The sequence below is a fragment of the Vespula pensylvanica genome, chromosome 2 (assembly GCF_014466175.1).
Source record: "Vespula pensylvanica isolate Volc-1 chromosome 2, ASM1446617v1, whole genome shotgun sequence".
NCBI classification, from domain to species: Eukaryota; Metazoa; Arthropoda; class Insecta; order Hymenoptera; family Vespidae; genus Vespula; species Vespula pensylvanica.
Genome location: NC_057686.1, coordinates 7,598,978 through 7,617,462, shown reverse-complemented (window position 1 = coordinate 7,617,462; position 18,485 = coordinate 7,598,978). Strand labels below are relative to the sequence as shown.

General features: G+C 33.8%; 1 protein-coding gene across 1 annotated transcript in view; it reads left to right on the top strand.

Annotated features, from left to right (window-relative positions):
• The window catches only part of LOC122627359 (complexin), a 233,540-nt gene that overhangs the window by 72,099 nt on the left and 142,956 nt on the right, over window positions 1-18,485 (top strand). The window contains exon 3 of the mRNA XM_043808440.1: window positions 15,796-15,897. Coding sequence (XP_043664375.1) covers window positions 15,843-15,897 — 55 coding nt within the window. The 5' untranslated portion in view covers window positions 15,796-15,842. The remainder of the gene's footprint in view (window positions 1-15,795; window positions 15,898-18,485) is intronic.

The following is an 18,485-nucleotide window of genomic DNA, read 5'->3' as shown; positions in this document are numbered from 1 at the left end:
TTTTCTCGTTCGAACTGGTCTCGTCGAATGAAAAACACGCGGTGGCCCGTGAAGAATAACGTCCTCGTTTACGTCCGGGACATTATCGTTTCTTTTTAATGCGCGAGCGAAGCGTGTTGTACAAGCGTGTCGGCATAAAATTTCTTGCCGTAGGATGTTTTAAATTACAATGTGCTGGAGAAGGAAAAGGAGAAGGAGAAAGAGAGAGAGAGAGAGAGAGAGAGAGAGAGAGAGAGAAGGACAGAGAGACGGAAAAGTCGGTCGAGAAAAAAGGATGCAAGAGAATTCGTCGTTCCATCTTTTTCTTTTTTTCTTTTTTCTTACTCTTATTGCTCTTCTTCTTCTTTTTTTTTCTTTCTTTATTTCTTTCTTTCTTTTTTTTTTAACCTTCCTCGAGATTAATCCTTCATATTACTCTAACGTTAGCCTGGCAGCAACACGCCACTTGTTTACCGTCCTCATTTATCCTAGAACATTTGCTCGCATCTTCCTTGCTACGTTTTCATCCACCTCTCTCTTTTTTCTCCCCCCCCCCTCTCTCTCTCTTCCACCCATTTCCTACATTCTCCGATAGCTCGTCTATATCGTCGATGACGAATGACGTGGCTCGTTGACGTCGCCTACACAATACTTATAACGAAATTTCTCTTGACCCTGTTTTCTTTCTTTCTTTTTTCTTTTTTTTTTTTATGATCCTAATCGTCTTTTTCTTTTGTAGTTAGATATCAAAGAGATATTAGCGTCGAGCACTAATGTCTCTTTGATATCTAATCCGAAGAAAAGTTTTTCATTTGAAAATGGATTAAATCGAATTTTTTAAAGATCTGTCCAAGTGTAATCCTTAAAAGGGATTATTTTCTTCCCGAAATATCATCATTTGATATATGTGTGTGTATGTGTGTGTGTGTATTTCTTGTTTTAATAATTAAAATAATTGAAAGAAATAATATTAAACTATTAAGCCTTTTAAGGAAACTTTTCTATCAATCTAAAAGAGCTTTCGTAGCTTTTGGTAAAAGAAGAAAGAGGAAAGAATACTGACGAAGTAGCTTTCTGGCGAGTCGACTAGCTACTACCGCGTATCGATCCTTGCTATTATTAGTCCCTTGTCGACCCCTATTAAAATCGTCGGGAACGCTCGACGTTCTTTCTTCTTTTCTCAGACTCATCGTTGTACTGATGTATCTACATAAACATTAGCATCTTTTCTTTTGTTCTTATTTTTACTTTTCTTTCTTTTTTCTTCTTCACATTTTCATTTTCAACTCATTTATACCAAGAAATCACCAAGTTTATCACGTGAATTACAGAAAATATTAATCGAAAAATTCTACCAACGTATTTACGACGACCCTCCGTTGAAAAATTTTTAATTCTTATTCCATGAAATGAAATTTCTTTTTAGAGTACGATTTATTTATTTCTTTTTATATACGTATATTCATATATACGTATGTATTAAAAACTGCCAATTCTAGAAACATAATAAATTTAAATAAATTATATTTCTATATTTTTGTACGGAAAGAAAGAACTATGATAAAAAAAAAAAAAAGAAAAAAATAAGAAAGGGAATTACATTTATCAATCGAATGTTTCTCGAAATAAAAATAAAACGACATCCAGTGTCTAAACCACAAGCGGTTTCTCGACGAAAGAAAGAAAGGGAGGAAGGAAGAAGTAAGGAAGGAAACGGCTGGCATCGTTGGGTAACATCGTAGAAACCGAAGCGATATCAACCGAATCGCACATGTTCTTGTCTTCGATTTACCCTGTAGCAACCGCAACGAAAATTCAACGTAGCATGGCCGTTCTGTATCGTGGGGTTATGATATATCTTTACCGATAACATTGGAAACACTCACCCCGAAGAAGACTGCCGATAAATCGATAGCTCGCCCAGTCCAAGCATTGTAACGTCGGTTTATTCTTCTGTGTTCGAAACATCACGAACGACTTTCACGTTGATCTTACATTTAAGACACAAGTATAAATTTTTTAGGTAATACCGTTGTAATATTATACTCATTAGTTTTGATATAGTGTAAGATAATGTCAAAGTAGATCTATTTGTTCGTATTTGAAAAATCCCGAACGATTTTCACGTTGATCTTATATTTAAAACACAAGTATAAATTTTTTAGGTAATACCGTTATAATATGTATACTCATTAGTTTTGATATAGTGTAAGATAGTGTCAAAGAACGTGATAATGTACTTTGAAAAAGTTTACCAATAAATGAGTGTCGTTTCTAAAGATATTGTATGGAATGAATGGTAGAATCATGTGTGAATAAGTTAGAATGCACGTATAAATACGTTTTTAGGTCAGCTCGAATATTGATATTGGTGTGAACGTGTAGAGAGTAGGAATGTATGAGTGGAACGTTTGTTAAAAAGGGGAAAAGCATTAGAACGGTTTACTTGTAGAGTTGCATCGAATTGCATAGTATCGCTTCGAATAGTATCAAGTCGCATAATATCGTGATTTATAATGTCACGTTGCATAGCTTCGTAAATTACATATCGTCTCTATATCATTCACCAACCTTTCATCTTTTTTATAATCTCGGAGAAAGAAACCTCTTTCAAATTCGTTGAAAAATTCAAGCAAGAAAATTCGATTTCTCCGATAATCGCGACACGTATCTTACGAATATATTTTATTTTTCTTTTTTCTTATTTTATTTTCCTTCCAAAATGATACGCAATGGGACACGATAGCGACTCGAGAAAACTAAAAGGTGCTTCGCTTCTTATCGATCGAACTTCCCGACGCTTTACACAACGTCCATTATTCAAGTAAGTATTTCCGATGGAAGAACTTCCAAGCGAGTACGCTCAAGAAAGCTCACATTATCGTTCTATCGTTACTTATTTTTATATTCACTTCCTCATATAAGGTCCGACGTTGGTTGTTACGGTCATCACAAAGGAAATATTTCGATATTGAACTGTAGCGAATCAATTCGTTCTTCGAAGAATCTCACACATTTACATCTACGTACAAAGCAAAAGACTCTTACATTTTGTAGAAGCTCGCTTGGAAAGCAGTTTGAACTTTTCGCATCCGCTTATTACGACGTTAGCTTCGACTCGATGATGCCCTACCGCCGACAGCCACATCGTAAACTCGGCAAGTAAGCTCGACTCTTTTGTACCGGCCTCTCCGCGTTATGGACCTCTATGTTGGAGAATTTAACTTTTCCAGACTCCTTTACCTTTTTTCTCATACCACCTTGAATCTACAAAGGGTTCCCTGAGAACGAGAAAAAGAGAGTATACAGCGAGAGCAAATTTTTCGATGGAACCTTTTATATTACTTCGTCTCTTTGCAAGAGTATAGACTCTGTAACAATGTAAAATACTTCGTCAATAAAAATCGATAATTCTCGATATAGTCTTAAACTTCTTATTTTTCTCTCTCTCTCTCTCTCTCTCTCTCTCTTTTCGTTTTTTTTTCTTTCCTTCTTTCTTTGGATTTATTCAGAACTTGAATTTCAATGCTAGTACTTCACATTTCGTGAAAGTTCTGCTGGTGATATAAAAATACGTTTACGATCTTTTTTTTTCTTTTTCTTTTTTTTTGTCTGTCTTGTTTGAACTGTCCTCTTTCTTCGTCATTGTCCCACGTAGGTGGCAGAGATTCGCGTGAAGATAAACGATGCTTTATCAGAAGGATGTTTTCGCCGATCTAAAGGCGACGAAAGGGAAAAAGAAAGAGAGAGAGAGAGAGAGAGAAAGAAAAAGAGTATTCCGACAATGGTATTTGCTACGGAAACCCAGATTTATAGTTCGTGGAGAAGACAGTGTAGAGGAAAAAAGAGCAAGAAGGTTTCCCCTAAGCGTTAGGGATAAAGATGTACGCGTGTGGACAGGAATATAAATACTCGTAAAAGACGAAGAATTTTGCTTAAAGAGATACTATGATACGTCGTCCGGAAATCTTTTCTTCTATAAAATATATGTATTTACACGTATACAACTCGAAGGGCTATATAAAGGAACAAATTTTATTTTTATAGATTATTTGTATTTTACATAATTTTACGGCTTAATATCGCAATATTCTACTTCGTATTTGGCGAAACTATAAAATACAGCATGTATGTGCATCTTTGTGGGAGAAAGTGAGAAAGAGAAAGAGAGAGGGAGAGAGAGAGAGAGAAAGAGAAATATGTAAGTATGTATATTTCAGCGACGAGATTTAACAGCCAGGTGGTTCACCGAAGATGTACGTTTCGCTGGCTCGGAAATTTTGTCGTCGCTGAGAAAATGAACGGCGTTAATAAGAAATGCGTACCAAGGTACCACAGATCAGGCACGAATGAGAAAGGTGGCTGAGAAGGCTGGAGTTTCCGTGGCTTTTAAACGACTTCGCAAATATTCGAAAACGTTAGCGAAGATTTGTGACGTCGAGTAAACGAGCTCCGGTGCTTTTATACGGTAACGAGAATCGAGAGAAAATATCGGCTGGATGTCTCGCATGATTTCTGTCAATGACATAAGTATTTTGTTTCTTCATTCTTTATTAATTTTTTATTTTTTATTTACTTATTCTTTTTTTTTTTTTTTTTCGTTATATCGCAGTTATAGATATTGTTAAAAGAGAACTCGCAAGTGCAAACAAAAGAATTGAAATTTTTCTAAAGAAATTAAAGTTTCTTTCTCGAGGTCGTTAAAAAGATTTCCTTTCTTGTATCGCGAGAGAAAGATAGAGATAGATAGGTAGAAAAAGAGAGAGAAAGAAAGAGAATTGATAAGAAAAATATCCGAAAGAGGAAAGGACGAGAAAAGCGGAGGAGGAACTACGAGAGAACAATTAAATTCTATTCTTCGTATAATTAGATTGATTCGAAGCGAGATGTAAGGGTCCCAGTTCTTTTTTTGTCTCTAACGCACTGTCTTTCTTTTCTTCTTCTTCTTCTTCTTCTCTCTCTCTCTCTCTCTCTCTCTCTCTCTCTCTCTCTCTCTCTTTCTTTCTTTCTCGACATCAGTCGAAGAACGATCTCTCGCGTCAAAAGAAATTTCCTCTTATCGGCCACGATTCGCCATTCGAATCAAGAGGATGGAGAAGTAGGAGGAGTAGCAGACGGAAGATAGAGAATTCTATACGACAAGAGAAACGAGCCGGTCGTTACGGTGGAAATAGGAACGCCGCTCCCGGTATAGAAACGACGTTTGCCGGAACGTTTCATTGGAACAAATCGACGCCGATCTCCAGTAGGATCTCTAATATCGGGAGTGCAACCCTTAATATTTCTCCGTTTCGTGAAAACCGCTCTTTTCCACCCTCCTTCGAGCGTTCGTCTTGCTAACCCAACCCTCTTCTCTTTCTTTCTCTTTCTCACCCCTTCAAAGAGATTCTCTACCTTTTTCAAAAACCACCACCTACCTCCCTCAAGTATTTTAAAACAAGACAATGGCCACGATCTTCTTCGACTTCTCTCTCTCTCTCTCTCTCTCTTTCTCTCTTTCTCTCTCTTTCTCTCTTTCTCTCTCTTTCTTTCTCTCTGTATATCTCTTCTTCGTACGTGCGCTATGCCACTTATCCATTATCCCCTCCCCCATCATTCTATTCTGATATCTACCACTCACCGTCCTCTAACACTTACATACTTTTTCCCTCTTCTTCGAGTTACTCCTTTGTTCCTCCGTAACTTGTCTTCAGCGAAAGTAAGCGTAATAACCAAAGTCCCATAGGAAACGATAAAGATACAACTATGAAGTGTAGACAGCGAATAAAAGGGTAAATCTAAGAGACAGGGGTGTTACTTAGGTCTTCCGATATACTATCATTTATCGTGCAAACTCGACGTTTCACAACGACCCTCGAAACATCTCTTCGCCCCCTTGTATATTCTCTATTCTCTTTCTTTTTTATATCTTTCTTCTTTCGAAAAATTATTTATTCGAACGATCTTATCTGAATTTTCTGATTCTATTTCTTCGAGTGACTTTTTAGTTAGTTTTTAAATCAAATAAGTGTGATTTTGGAGATTCGTTTCTTCGCTTTCACGTATTACAATGAAGGGTATAATGAAGAATCTCTCTCTCTCTCTCTTTCTCTCTCTCTCTTTTTTTCTCTTTCCCTCTCATTCATTTTCGAAACGTGTGTACACGAACGAATGCTCGAATGATTTCAAAGGTGATGTACGAAAATAGAGACGCTTTGATCGTAACGGAAGTAAGGAGAGGGTAAAAGAGAGGGGAAAAAGGTCCACCCCTTTGTGTGGACCATCCCCCGAACGATCGTTTCGTCGAAGATGAGAAAATCTAATGCCGCCTACGAGGGAAAACGAAATCGTTGCCGATGGCTCTGCCGCTGGCTCATTGGCTCGATCGTTTCCACTCTTCACGGATAAATCGAGCCTGCTCGAAGTGTCTTTCGTGATCGATCACTCTGCTTTCGTACTATCCTCGGCTCTAGTGCACCTTGCTAAACTCGACGTGGCTGGTTACCTTAGCAGTTAATTAGTCACTCCTTGGTATTACGTCGCATCTATGTCCGCCCGTTTTACCATCGTTAATTACAGTCTCTCCCTTCCTATCCTTCTCTTTCTTCCTCTTTTCTTGTTTCTTTTTTCTTGTTACCCTCCAGTTTATACTGACTAACCCGACGTGATAATTTTCGAGAAGCAAAGGAATTTTTTTTAGCTAGCTGATGCTTATAGATTTTCTTCTTCTTTTTTCATTTTCTTTTCTCTTTTATGTTGTTGTTGTGCTTTTCTTTTTCTTTTCTTATAAAAAAATACTAAACGATAATTTTTTATCTATACAATTTATCGAAAGTTATATTAAAATCATTATTTTATTTGTTAGGATTAAGGATATTTCCGATAAATGATTCATATTCGTAATAAATAATTTCGAATTATCTTTTTAATGTATATAAAAGGAAGGATGTATGTAGCATAGTATGGATAAGTATAGCACGCTTATATTTTAATGATCTAAACGAAAGTACAGAGAAAAAGAGAGACAAGTAAAAAGAACAAGAAAGAATTCTGTTTCACGTTGAACGCCTAACATAAACTCTCTATGCGATTATTTTTCTAAAATTCTAAGGATAAATATTAGTAGAACTCGAATAGAATTTTATTCAACTGATTTAATCATTCGCACTCTAGAGTCACCTCTAACACGACAATAATATTTTTCTTTAATACGCTTCGAGTCACCTTTAACGTGGCACTATTATTATTGTAGTTAATAAAACAAACAAAATGAAACAGCTTTATTGAAAAATTGTATTTGGTATGTACTTACATCTTTTCGATTTATAAGTTATAAGGTATGTAATATCTTATAAATTTATATTCTTGGTATAGAAAAAAACTGAATTTTTATTATTTAAATATATCTAAACACGATTAAAAAATTTAAAATATTTTGGTTATGTTTTTTACATTCTATGCATTTACGTTTATTTTTTCTTTTCACACTTAATATTTTCTTCGCTGAAGATTAGATATATATATAAGTTAAGGACTCACTTAGAACAGAAAGCAAACTAACTTTTTATTATTTACCGAAAGATAACTTATATCGCACTGTTGTCGATATCTCATAACAGTTCAAGAGATCTTCATTTTATAAAAATAAAAGAATAAAAGAAGAATAAAGAAAAAAATAAAACAAAGAATAGAAACTCACCAGCTCAAATTATGTCTCGTTGTACATTTCCCTAGATCATCGTAACAAGTATAATTGTTATTTAGGCTGTTTAAGTCATACACAAATCGAGAAATCTAAATAACAATAGATTTTTGTTGAAATATATAACAGGAGAAATTATTAACACGTAGAAAATAGTTTTCAAAGTTACTTTACATTAAAAGAAATATGAATGAGTCATGTTTTAAAAACAAACTTATTTACAAAACTTGTATTTAACGTAATTGCATAGAATTTGTTTCTAGTCAAGATATTAAAATAAAAATGAATTATTTCGAAATTATTTTTAAGCCAAGAATAAACTGTGAAAATAATTATATTGCAAAAGGTTAACTATTCACAGAAATTTTCATAAATAAAATTTTTTATCGTAATTCAGATATATATATATATATATATATATATATATGTATAAATTTTAGGAATAATAAAGCAACGAAATCGCTTATTCACCGAGAGTACATTTTTACATCATTCGAAATATGATTTTCACTTAAGGCAGAGAATGCATTCTTGCGGACGAATGGTAGAAAATAAGATGAAGTGCCAAGGATGGAGGAGAAACGGGCATGACGCGTACTTATGCACGCTATCACAGTGCAATCGACATGCCGCAATTGTCCTGGAATTTTTGCTCGTTTGCGTTGAGAGCTTCTTGGCTGCTTCGCTGCTTTTGCTGTTACGTTGGTCGTCCTCGCTTTTCTACGAGAATTTTCTTCTCCTGATAGAGACATGGAAAGTAGAAGGAGAACGAAGAGAAGAGCGAAGAAATTCTGTGATATGAGATGAGAGAGATGTGAAAGCAGTGGTGGATAACAGGAACCACGTTTACTGAGAGACCAGATATCTTGAATCGTAAGGACCAAAGGATAGAGAAAAACAAAAAAAATCGCTGGAGAAGTAAATAGCACGAAAATAATTTGTACATGTAAATTCATTTATTTGTTCTTACATCAGATATACCATTGCTCATGATGATTCGATCAATCTATTAATCTATTATGAATAAATCGAGAGATTATAAATCGAAGGTTGACGAATGTGGAATGAATTATTTCTTAATGAAAATATTTTATCTTTTAAATGGTAAAGATTAAAGGAAAGAAGAGAAAGAAAAGATCGGAAGAAAGAAGGAAAAATGAATTCAAAAATGATTGGCCAATTAAAGTAGATTTATTTTTTTAACATCGACTATATCATTACTTAAAACAATCTGATTACTTTATAAATTTATTATCCATTAATTAAGCGATTATGAGAGGGATCTGATAAATGGAATGAAGTATGTTCTAATGAAAAAAGCTTAAGGTTCGAGCGAGCACTCGATTTTCTGTGATTAAACTTGGAATACTCTATGCATTATAACTGCGATTTAATCTATGGTAAGCGGCTGGAAAATTTCAGGACTTAGATCGTGTACTCTACAAACTATCGACGAACTTTAAAGCTTCGAAAGTTTGGCGTTAGCACTTAGAAGACGTCTTTTCAGCGCAAAATTTAAAGAAAACGGAATTTCTTATTTCTGGAACTTCGCCGTTAGTACGATTAGAAATCCAACAGGAAAGTGAATTTTTTTCAGAAAGAGAAAGATAAAAAAGGGAAAAATGAATGAAAATGAAAACGTTGTTTAGAAGTTTGAAGTTGAGAAGTACTTGTCAAAAATTGAGTTCTCGTTCCTTCTCCAAGTTCATTGGAAACGTACATATGTCTGTGTGTGTGTACATGTGTGTATATCTATATCCTATAAAATGAATGAAAATCTCGGCCATTTAGGGAGAATAATATTTATTCGAAGAGAGAATAATTAAGTAAGAAAAAGAGGGAGCAAAAGGATTTGGAGTTGTAAGATCGAAGGAAAGTTTGCGAAGGAGGGCCGAAGCGTCTGAACGATGCTGATTGCTGCTACTTTTCTTGAGTTCTGACTCTACTTAAAACGATCAATCCTTTCTCAATTAATTACTTATTACTTACTTAATGTATTTTATTCGAATCGAAATAATATCAAAGAAAGTAATCTTTCATCCGACAACATTGATTTCTCTTGATATTTATTTAAAACATTTTCCACAGATATTTCCATAGATATCTTTTTCGAAAAATTTTACTACGACTTTCGATAAATTGTTATAGGAAAATATTGGAATAACGAAACGTCTGGTATCTATGGAATCCTTCCGAACGTCTACAATGATAGTCCAATCAGCTGACCGAAGTCACGTTAGGTATTCATACCTTCCAGAGAAATTCGAATCGCTTCGTGAATAGGAAACGTTTTCGAGAGCTTCTGGATATCCTTCCCTGAATGATCCTTTGAAATTTATCAAATTTTTTAACGATCTAATTGCCGTATAAACGATCAAGAATTTTATCTACAATTTCTTGGTAGGAAAGATAACGATATTTTTAAAAACGACATTTTTATTACAGACGATTCAATGTTTAAAATATGAAAGTTTCTTTCTACTATGAAAAAAAAATTATATATATATATATATATATATATATATATATATATATACATACATGTATGTACATATACACATATTTAATGTCATCGATGAGATCCAAAAATTTTATAAAAACGCGTCCTATTTCACATGTGCAAGATTCGAGCACCATTTCTTCTTTCTTTCTTTCCTTCCTTCCTTCCTTCCTTCCTTCCTTCCTTCCTTCCTTCCGGCACCGGATGGAAGGGACGGTAAAAGCATTCTTCCAACGTCCGCCATAGTTCTTCACCAAGCGGGACAAATTTCTTCACTCCTAATTCCGCATAAACGAATTCCATGAAAATTAATTAAAGGGAGAAAGAATCCACGGATTCTTCACAATTAAGTTTATTTCTTTTTGTTCGTCAATTTTTTATTCATTCATTCATTTATTCATTCATTCATTCATTTATTCATTTATGTATGTCAATTATAGTAGCTTTTATCATATTAAAATTATCACTACAAGTATTAGAAGCTTCTTTATTATACTATTTTTCTTTTAATTGGGGGCATAGGTTTTTTTTTCTTTTTATATATTCTTCTAATATTATTTCCAAAGCTCTTTATATCGCATTGTATTATTTTAAATTCTGAAGAATGCAGTCATATAATTATTTTTCTCGTAATCAAATCGAATGGCCGCGAACTTTTAACCCGGTTACGAATCTATTTCGAAGCTCGTTTCGCTTTCTTAACAGATCGCAATTATCGCGACGTTTTCGTTTATTTTTGGATACGTTCGATACTTATTTTAAGATATACAAAAAAGAATGGAGTGAATTACGAGAACGGCCTTGATTTTTACTTAAAAATCTTCTCATCGTATAATTATTTTCTCTATCGAGTTGAATCGATTTAAACGAAATACGATAAGAAATCGATTGTTTCTATCTCATTTTGTTTATCATATATTTAACAACTTGACTAAGAAGATTTTTCAGTGGTAGCAATCGAGTACTTTTAACAAGCGAGCCAAGAGCTTTTCAACGTTTGTAGGTCATGTTTGAGACCATGTAGAACAATCTATTCGTTTCCAGAACGAATGTAAAAGGGAGAAAAGGATAGAAGATAGCTTTGGTGATTCCGATCGTAGATACGTAGGTAAGTACGCGCGCGCGTGTATGTGTGTGTGCGCGCGTTGAAATTCTCGACTGGAGTTGGTACGAACGAGAAATTTTTGTTTGCGTTAAAAAGAGAAATCCTTTGGCTCGTGAAAAATATTCCTTCGCGAGTTGCCCCACTCTCTATCGTCGCGACAATGGCGCCTATCCACACAGCATCCTCTTTTCAACTCTACGAGCATCCTATTCGTCCCGGAGCGATTTGCAGCGTTCTTAATTTCACGAAAAACCACTCTCACCGTCACGTTCGACCTCGTTTCACGAAAACGGCCGCGATCACGTACTGGCTGTTTCAAAACGAGGGCCGTTTAAGATCAAACATTGCTAAGAGACTCGTAGAATTCGGTTAAACTCTTCGCTTTTAGAATGGGTATTCTAGCACTTGTCGAAAACAGGGAATGTAGGAAGACTATATTGTTGTTTATTGTCCCATAAGGAAAAGTAAAAATACGTTTCTCCTAAAGGAAGAGGGAACTCTACTCTTCGTCCTTATCATCTTTGTCCTCATCGTTTGAGTGGAAGAGACGGTACATACACAAGGCAGAAAATTTACGGCAATTTGGAGAGCACTTCCGGTGTGTTTGCTCGACTCCGAAAGGTTCGACAAGCGGAAACTTCATCTGCTTTTCGTATGGCTGCCTGGCTGACTGACTGTTTGGTTAGCAGCTTGTCCGTTTGGATATCTGGTTAGGAGAAGAGATTCTGTGGGAGATGTGCATGCGTTCGCAAGAACGCCCATCAAGTTTCTTGCCCTTTAACAGGCATCAACTGAAGGAAGAAAAGGATAGAAATACGAACGGAAAGAACCCTCTTACCTAACTCTTCGACTTTAGCAATCTCTGATGCTTTTATCGTTTCAGAGCCACGTCATATTTGCTTATTCATCGACAAAAATTTATCTAACATGCATTAGAAACCGTTGGGATCTCTTTAGGAACAGAATTTTATATAGAGAAATAATTTATATCAAAGAAAATAAACTTATAAAATGTTACTTATCATTTTTACGTTATTCTTAGATAATAATCTTTCGGAATTTCAATGCCAAGATATAACAATTTGCATTCCGAACCAAGCTATGCGAGATTACGTAGAGCTATACTTTATTTTCGCATTCCTATATTTCATTATTTCATGGCATGTACATTTACATGTATTTACGTAATCTACATATCCGTATATTTTTGTTTTTCGCTATACTTTACTCCTAATTACCGATACACGTTGCAGAGACACTGCAGGAATGATTTGTTCGATTTGTTTATTTCAATTTGTCTGGATTTACCGATCGAAAATTCTTGTTCGCAATCGTTGAAAGGACGTATCGAGTTTGAACACATCCCATGCGTTATTCTGGGAACTATCGAAAATCCCGACCGTGTTTGATGATTATCGAGCCGATCGGCCACGTTGAGAGTGCCCACCCTCGAAATCTCGCTAAGGGAAATCCTCTTTCGCAAGCGGCGAAACGGTTCGTTAGCCTCGCCGTTTGTTGGTGTTACTTAATCTCGAGCTTACTGAACAAAAACATGAGCACATTAAGCGGCCTGAAGTAGTAGCGAGGGGTGTAGTAATAGCCAAACAAGACTCGTACGGACGACTTGCATCTATGAGGATAAAACAAGAGCTTCGCTTAAGCTCGTCGAGAGGCTTTGCGAACCGATTGAAAAAGCTCCATAGGCATCGAGAAAAGTAGAAAAAGGAGCTTTCATTTTTTATAACAATTTTATTTCTCTCGTTATTTTTATTTATATTATTATTATTACAATATTATTACATAATATTTATTATTGTTATATTATAATAATTTAATATATAAGAATAATAATAATTATTATTATTAAAAATATAATAATTATAAAATATAATAATAATATTATAACAATATAAAAAATAATAATAATTATTATTATTATTATTATTATTGTCGAAAATTTATCAATTAACTTTATTGACGATGATAGCGTTGTTCGGTGGCTAAAAAAACATTCTTGGGTTGGGATGAGCTTGTCTTATTCATCGAGGTTGTCGCGTGTTGTTGTAAAATCACGAGAGAGGGGAATGAGAGAATGAGGGAAAGAGGCGCCGAGACGTCTCGACGCCGGTTTGGTCGTCAGTTTATCGGCGTCGTCTTCGCAGCCTCTCTTTTCTCTCTCTCTCTCTCTCTTTTCTTCCTTTATATCTATATACATACATCCGTGTTTCTCTCTTATACACATACGCAGCACGAGCGTCCCGTACCATAGCATTCTCGTGTTTCCCTATCGATCCTTTCGACTCTCTGTCCTTTGCCAAGCCAGCAAAGAGTCATCTCTTTTTATCCCAGGCCGCTGTTTTCCGAGTTTGCACCAAATAGACGTCGTCTCGATTAAGTAGACCGTTTCGAGATTATCACTTGGAAAAACGGGGGTACATAACATCGTCGTCGACTCGTTTCCGAGCATGGTATATGCAAACTACTGAATTTTCTCAAAAGATAATTGAAAATTATTATAGTACTACCTTCCCAGAAATACATTAACTTGGAAGTTAATAAATAAATACACAATTGAAAATAAATAAAGACATAGTTGAAAATGACTCATAATTGTGTTAGTTGATATATAGACTTATCGATACACACGTATGTCAATACACAGTCTAGGTCACATCGGTAATAGAACGGATCATAATAAATATTACTTTATACTTATAACAAAGAAAAGATCGAAGATTCATTCCAGTTTAAGCGGTCGTCCTGTTAACACGTATGTAATTTACTGTCTTCAATTATTAAAGATATAAAATTGTTCTTAATAATCTCGTTATTATTAATAATTACTTATATCAGTACAATTATATTATATCACAGTAAATATAATTTATATTTAAAAAAAGAAAAAATCTTTAAATACGAAGTAATAATGACATTTTTGACGATAAAATGAAATGAAATGTAAAAATATAGAAATATTATATATGTGCGTTAACATCACAATTACATGGCGGCAAATACAGATTATTTTTAATCAAGCAGAAAGTTTGAAATTCGCGACAACGTCATTTCTATCAGGGAACAAAATAGAGAAATTTAGAATGGCGGATGAGCGTACAAGGACATTTTCATATTTTGGTTAACATCTCGATGTTACGATGCAACAGTCAGCTTTCTCATTCGTCATAAACGCTTTCGCGGAATGTGACGATAGAGTGAATATAAGGCAGATAGTGAAGAGGAGTGAAGAGACGAGAGAAATGAAATTCCTACGGGAAAGTGATATCGTGTATATTATATGGTACATTGCTGTTTCTCATGTAGCTCGTTCACTTGTTCGAATAACTACTTTCATCCGTAGATAACTTTTATATAACCTAGTTTCTAATCTTTCAGTATGTCGATTGCAATTTATTTCCTTTTCTATATACACTTTCTAGATTTTATCGAGAAACAAAAAAAAAAAAAGGGAGAATAAATCTAAGAAAAAGACAAGAATAGATTTCAAACGAATGCTCTTTCAATCGTACCTGACTTTTGTGATTTTCTTATTATTTTTTCTTTTACTTCTCTATTTCTTATTTTCTTTTCGAAATATTCTCAGAGTCATAAGGGATGCGTTCACGAGATTAAAATGCTTTTCTTCGCTCCGTTATTCCCAAGAGAGGCGTATTTCATTTTCATTTTGAAGAAGAGCGAAGGCGCCACAACGTACGTGCGTGTGCGAAGTACAATGTTAAAGTAAGTAAAAGAAAGAGAAAAAGAAGGACAGAAAAAAATGAAAGTTTTCCCATCGTTCGTTCTTTCGTCCTACCACGTTTATTCCCACTACGATCGTTCGATGTCCGACCGAAAGAAAAGAAAATTATGCGTGGTTCCTTTCTTTATAAATCTTTTTTCTCTTATAACCTTCAAACGCGAAGAATACAAAGATCCGTCTTCTTCCTTTCGTTCTTCTTCCTTGTTGATAAAAACCACGAAATAAATAAACATTTGTAAGTACTAGATACTCGGAAGTTTCTTCTAAAAAATCGTAAACAAGATAGTTGAGCGATTTTCGCGAATAAGATGACTTCATCCTGTTCGTTTCGATATTTATGAAAATAAAAGTTTCTTTCTCTTTATATTCTGAATTCTTAATATCCAACACATATATATTTCTATATTTATTTCTCTTTATATTCCGAATTTTTAATATATGTATAATGAAATAATTGTACATTATTCATGTAGGATATTTGTCAACGTGAAATATTTTTATATAAAATAGTATTGTTTTCTTTTTTAATTGTTATTATATAAATATATATTTTCCTTATTGAAATATTATATAAAATATTTTTTATATAAGTAATTCTATTACTTATTAATATAAAAATTATTTCATGTTCGATATATATATCTTGTGCCATAAGTTACAACGTAACATTACATAATTCAGAACACAAAAAAAAAACTGGAAAAACAAAGAATAGATTTTGTTTCTTTAATTTTTTCTTATCTCGTGTCTAATTTTATCTTTTTTATTTCTAGATTATAGAAGAATTGTCTTGATCGCTGATCGTTGATCACCAAACAAAATGGCGGCTTTCGTGGCAAAGCAGATGGTCGGCAACAAGCTGAATGCTGTTAAAGGTAAATTATTTTATTTATGTTTTATATATATATATAATATATATATTATATATATATAAAAAATAAAAAATTGAATTTTTGTGTAAAAAAAAAGAGAATATACCATTCCAATTTTTCGATAGAACTTCGTTATGGAACGAAATATCGTCGTCTATGTAAATAACCGAACGAAAAATATTTTCTTCGTTAAAAATTCGAAAGAGAATTCGGCCAGAGATAATAGGCATGAAGTTGACCGAGAAAGGCAAACGAAATGGTTCCATTTCCGAGGTACGTGATTCATCGAGCGAACTCGTTCGATCGTGGTGAAGCGTGGAACGTTTTCCAGAATGCGTTGTGCGGATAAAACGCTGGCGTAGAGCTCGCACGATACGGGGATTTGTAGGATGCTTCACGAAAATTCTCTAGTAAAACCACTTTCGAAAATTTCGTTTGCTTTACGAGACATCCATATTTTCGTCTTTTCGAATGTTCGAACGCATCAAATCGATCGAATTTTATTTTATTAAAAAAGTGTATGAAGTAATATAAAATAGCATTTATTAATCTATGGATCGCGTTAAATTCTCAATGGATCATTGATAAATAACTTTGATCTTACGTCAAAATGAGAAAAGTAAATGATTTATAAGAATTTTTCAGAAAATTTTTGTAAAATGTTTTTGTGAATTCACGAGCATACCGTAATAACAGTCGTTATCTTTAAAATAATATAAAATAACGAAATGATAAATAACATAAAATAATATAAAATGACACAGGTATAGGAGGTACTTAAGAATTGTATTTATATGATAAACATTTGGGCTGTGATACCGTTACAAACAAATATATTGATTCGCAGGACAAAAAGATTGAAAAATGTTGATATATAAATATTTCATTCTTGTTTCGTGTAAATTTATTTCGTATGTACATATATATATATATATATATATATATATATATATATATGCAATGTAAATTTTTATTTTATACAAAATACAAAAGGATAACAACAAACAAAAATCTATAGTTTCGGTTAATACAAAGAGAGCCCGTTCTATTCTTTCGCGTTCCTAATTATGAATAACTGCAATTTCTCTCACGCTCTTGCTCTTTTTTTAATTTTTTTGTCTTTCTTTATTCGCGTATCGATCAAAATATATCATCACGCGTTTTATCAATTCTTACATATACGCACTTACATATATTAAAAACAAAATATATCTATATAATAAAATAATACATGTATTATTAAATAAAAATGATAATATACATTTCTTTCATTTTCAAATGCAAGAAAAAAATATATACACATATAAGCAATGAATTCAATTATGACAAATTTTGTACTTAGTTCACGTACATTAAAATTATCGGCACAGATAAGCAGGAAAATTGCTTTTTCTTTTTTTTTTTTTATCCTCATTTATTCCCTTCACACACAATACGTTCTCGATACGTCGTTAAAACCAAAACTGCCGACAATATTGCGAATAGCAAAAAGGAATCGATAGAAAGAGGAGGAAAAACTCGCTGCGGAATTTCTTCTTCCCGCTGCCGGATGTCCGTCGAACATAGGTCAAACTTTTTTTCGAGGAAACGTGACTTCCGGCAAATTTGTTTCGTGTTCGTTCCATTGGATCGAAGACCGTTACCGTTCGATGGCATGGAATGAAACATGTTTCATTAATTCCTCGAAAATAGAAGTTGGAGTTTTTGCTATTTACGTATTAGATTATACGTATAGTTGATTCGTTGATTTTAATTATTTCATCGCATTAATTAATTACACTTTAATTACGATCAAACAAAATATAAATCAATGAATAAATATTTCCCTATATTTTCAATTACTGTTAATGAATATTATCAAATATTCGCGAGTATAAAAGAGAAGAAACGTATTGTTATTGAATATTAAAATAACGAAGAATTCTCTAAAGCGATTTAACCGATTAGACGATAATCGTGTCTCGAAATCAATAGCGCATGAAATACATGGGCGGTCGTGGTTTAGGCGGGATACCCTTCTTGTTTCGCCTAACTTTGACGTGTATGCGAATTACCGAACGAATATTCACCGACATTCTATAAGCGCTTAATACGAACAAGAGGCAATTCGATGCGCTTATGCAAATACAAGAGGAAGAAAGTCGTCCAGGGAGATTACGGAAGTCGAAGAAGGATAGTTATTTGCTTAAGCAAGTTTACTCGGCCAGAAAAGCGATAATCGTGGATAATCGGCTTCAATGTAGCCACACACGTGCGTACTCTTCGAAATAGGACGTCTCGAAAACTGAAGAGTTGATACAAGTTACGACGGTGATAATCTGTTCGATATGACCAGTAGTAGGATCAATGTATAATCGGACTCAAAGATTATATTCGCGATAATCGGATTTTGATAAGAAGAAGATAGCCATTATTATGGAATCGTTTTCTCGAAATCAACAAGCATTGCAAATAATTATTTATCGATATCAAATAACATTCTTTCTTATAAAAATCAACGTGGTCACGTACAATTTGCATCGAACTTATTTGAAATTTTAAATTAAATATCCTTCGCTATACTATGAAAATTCACGACAAATAAAAAATGA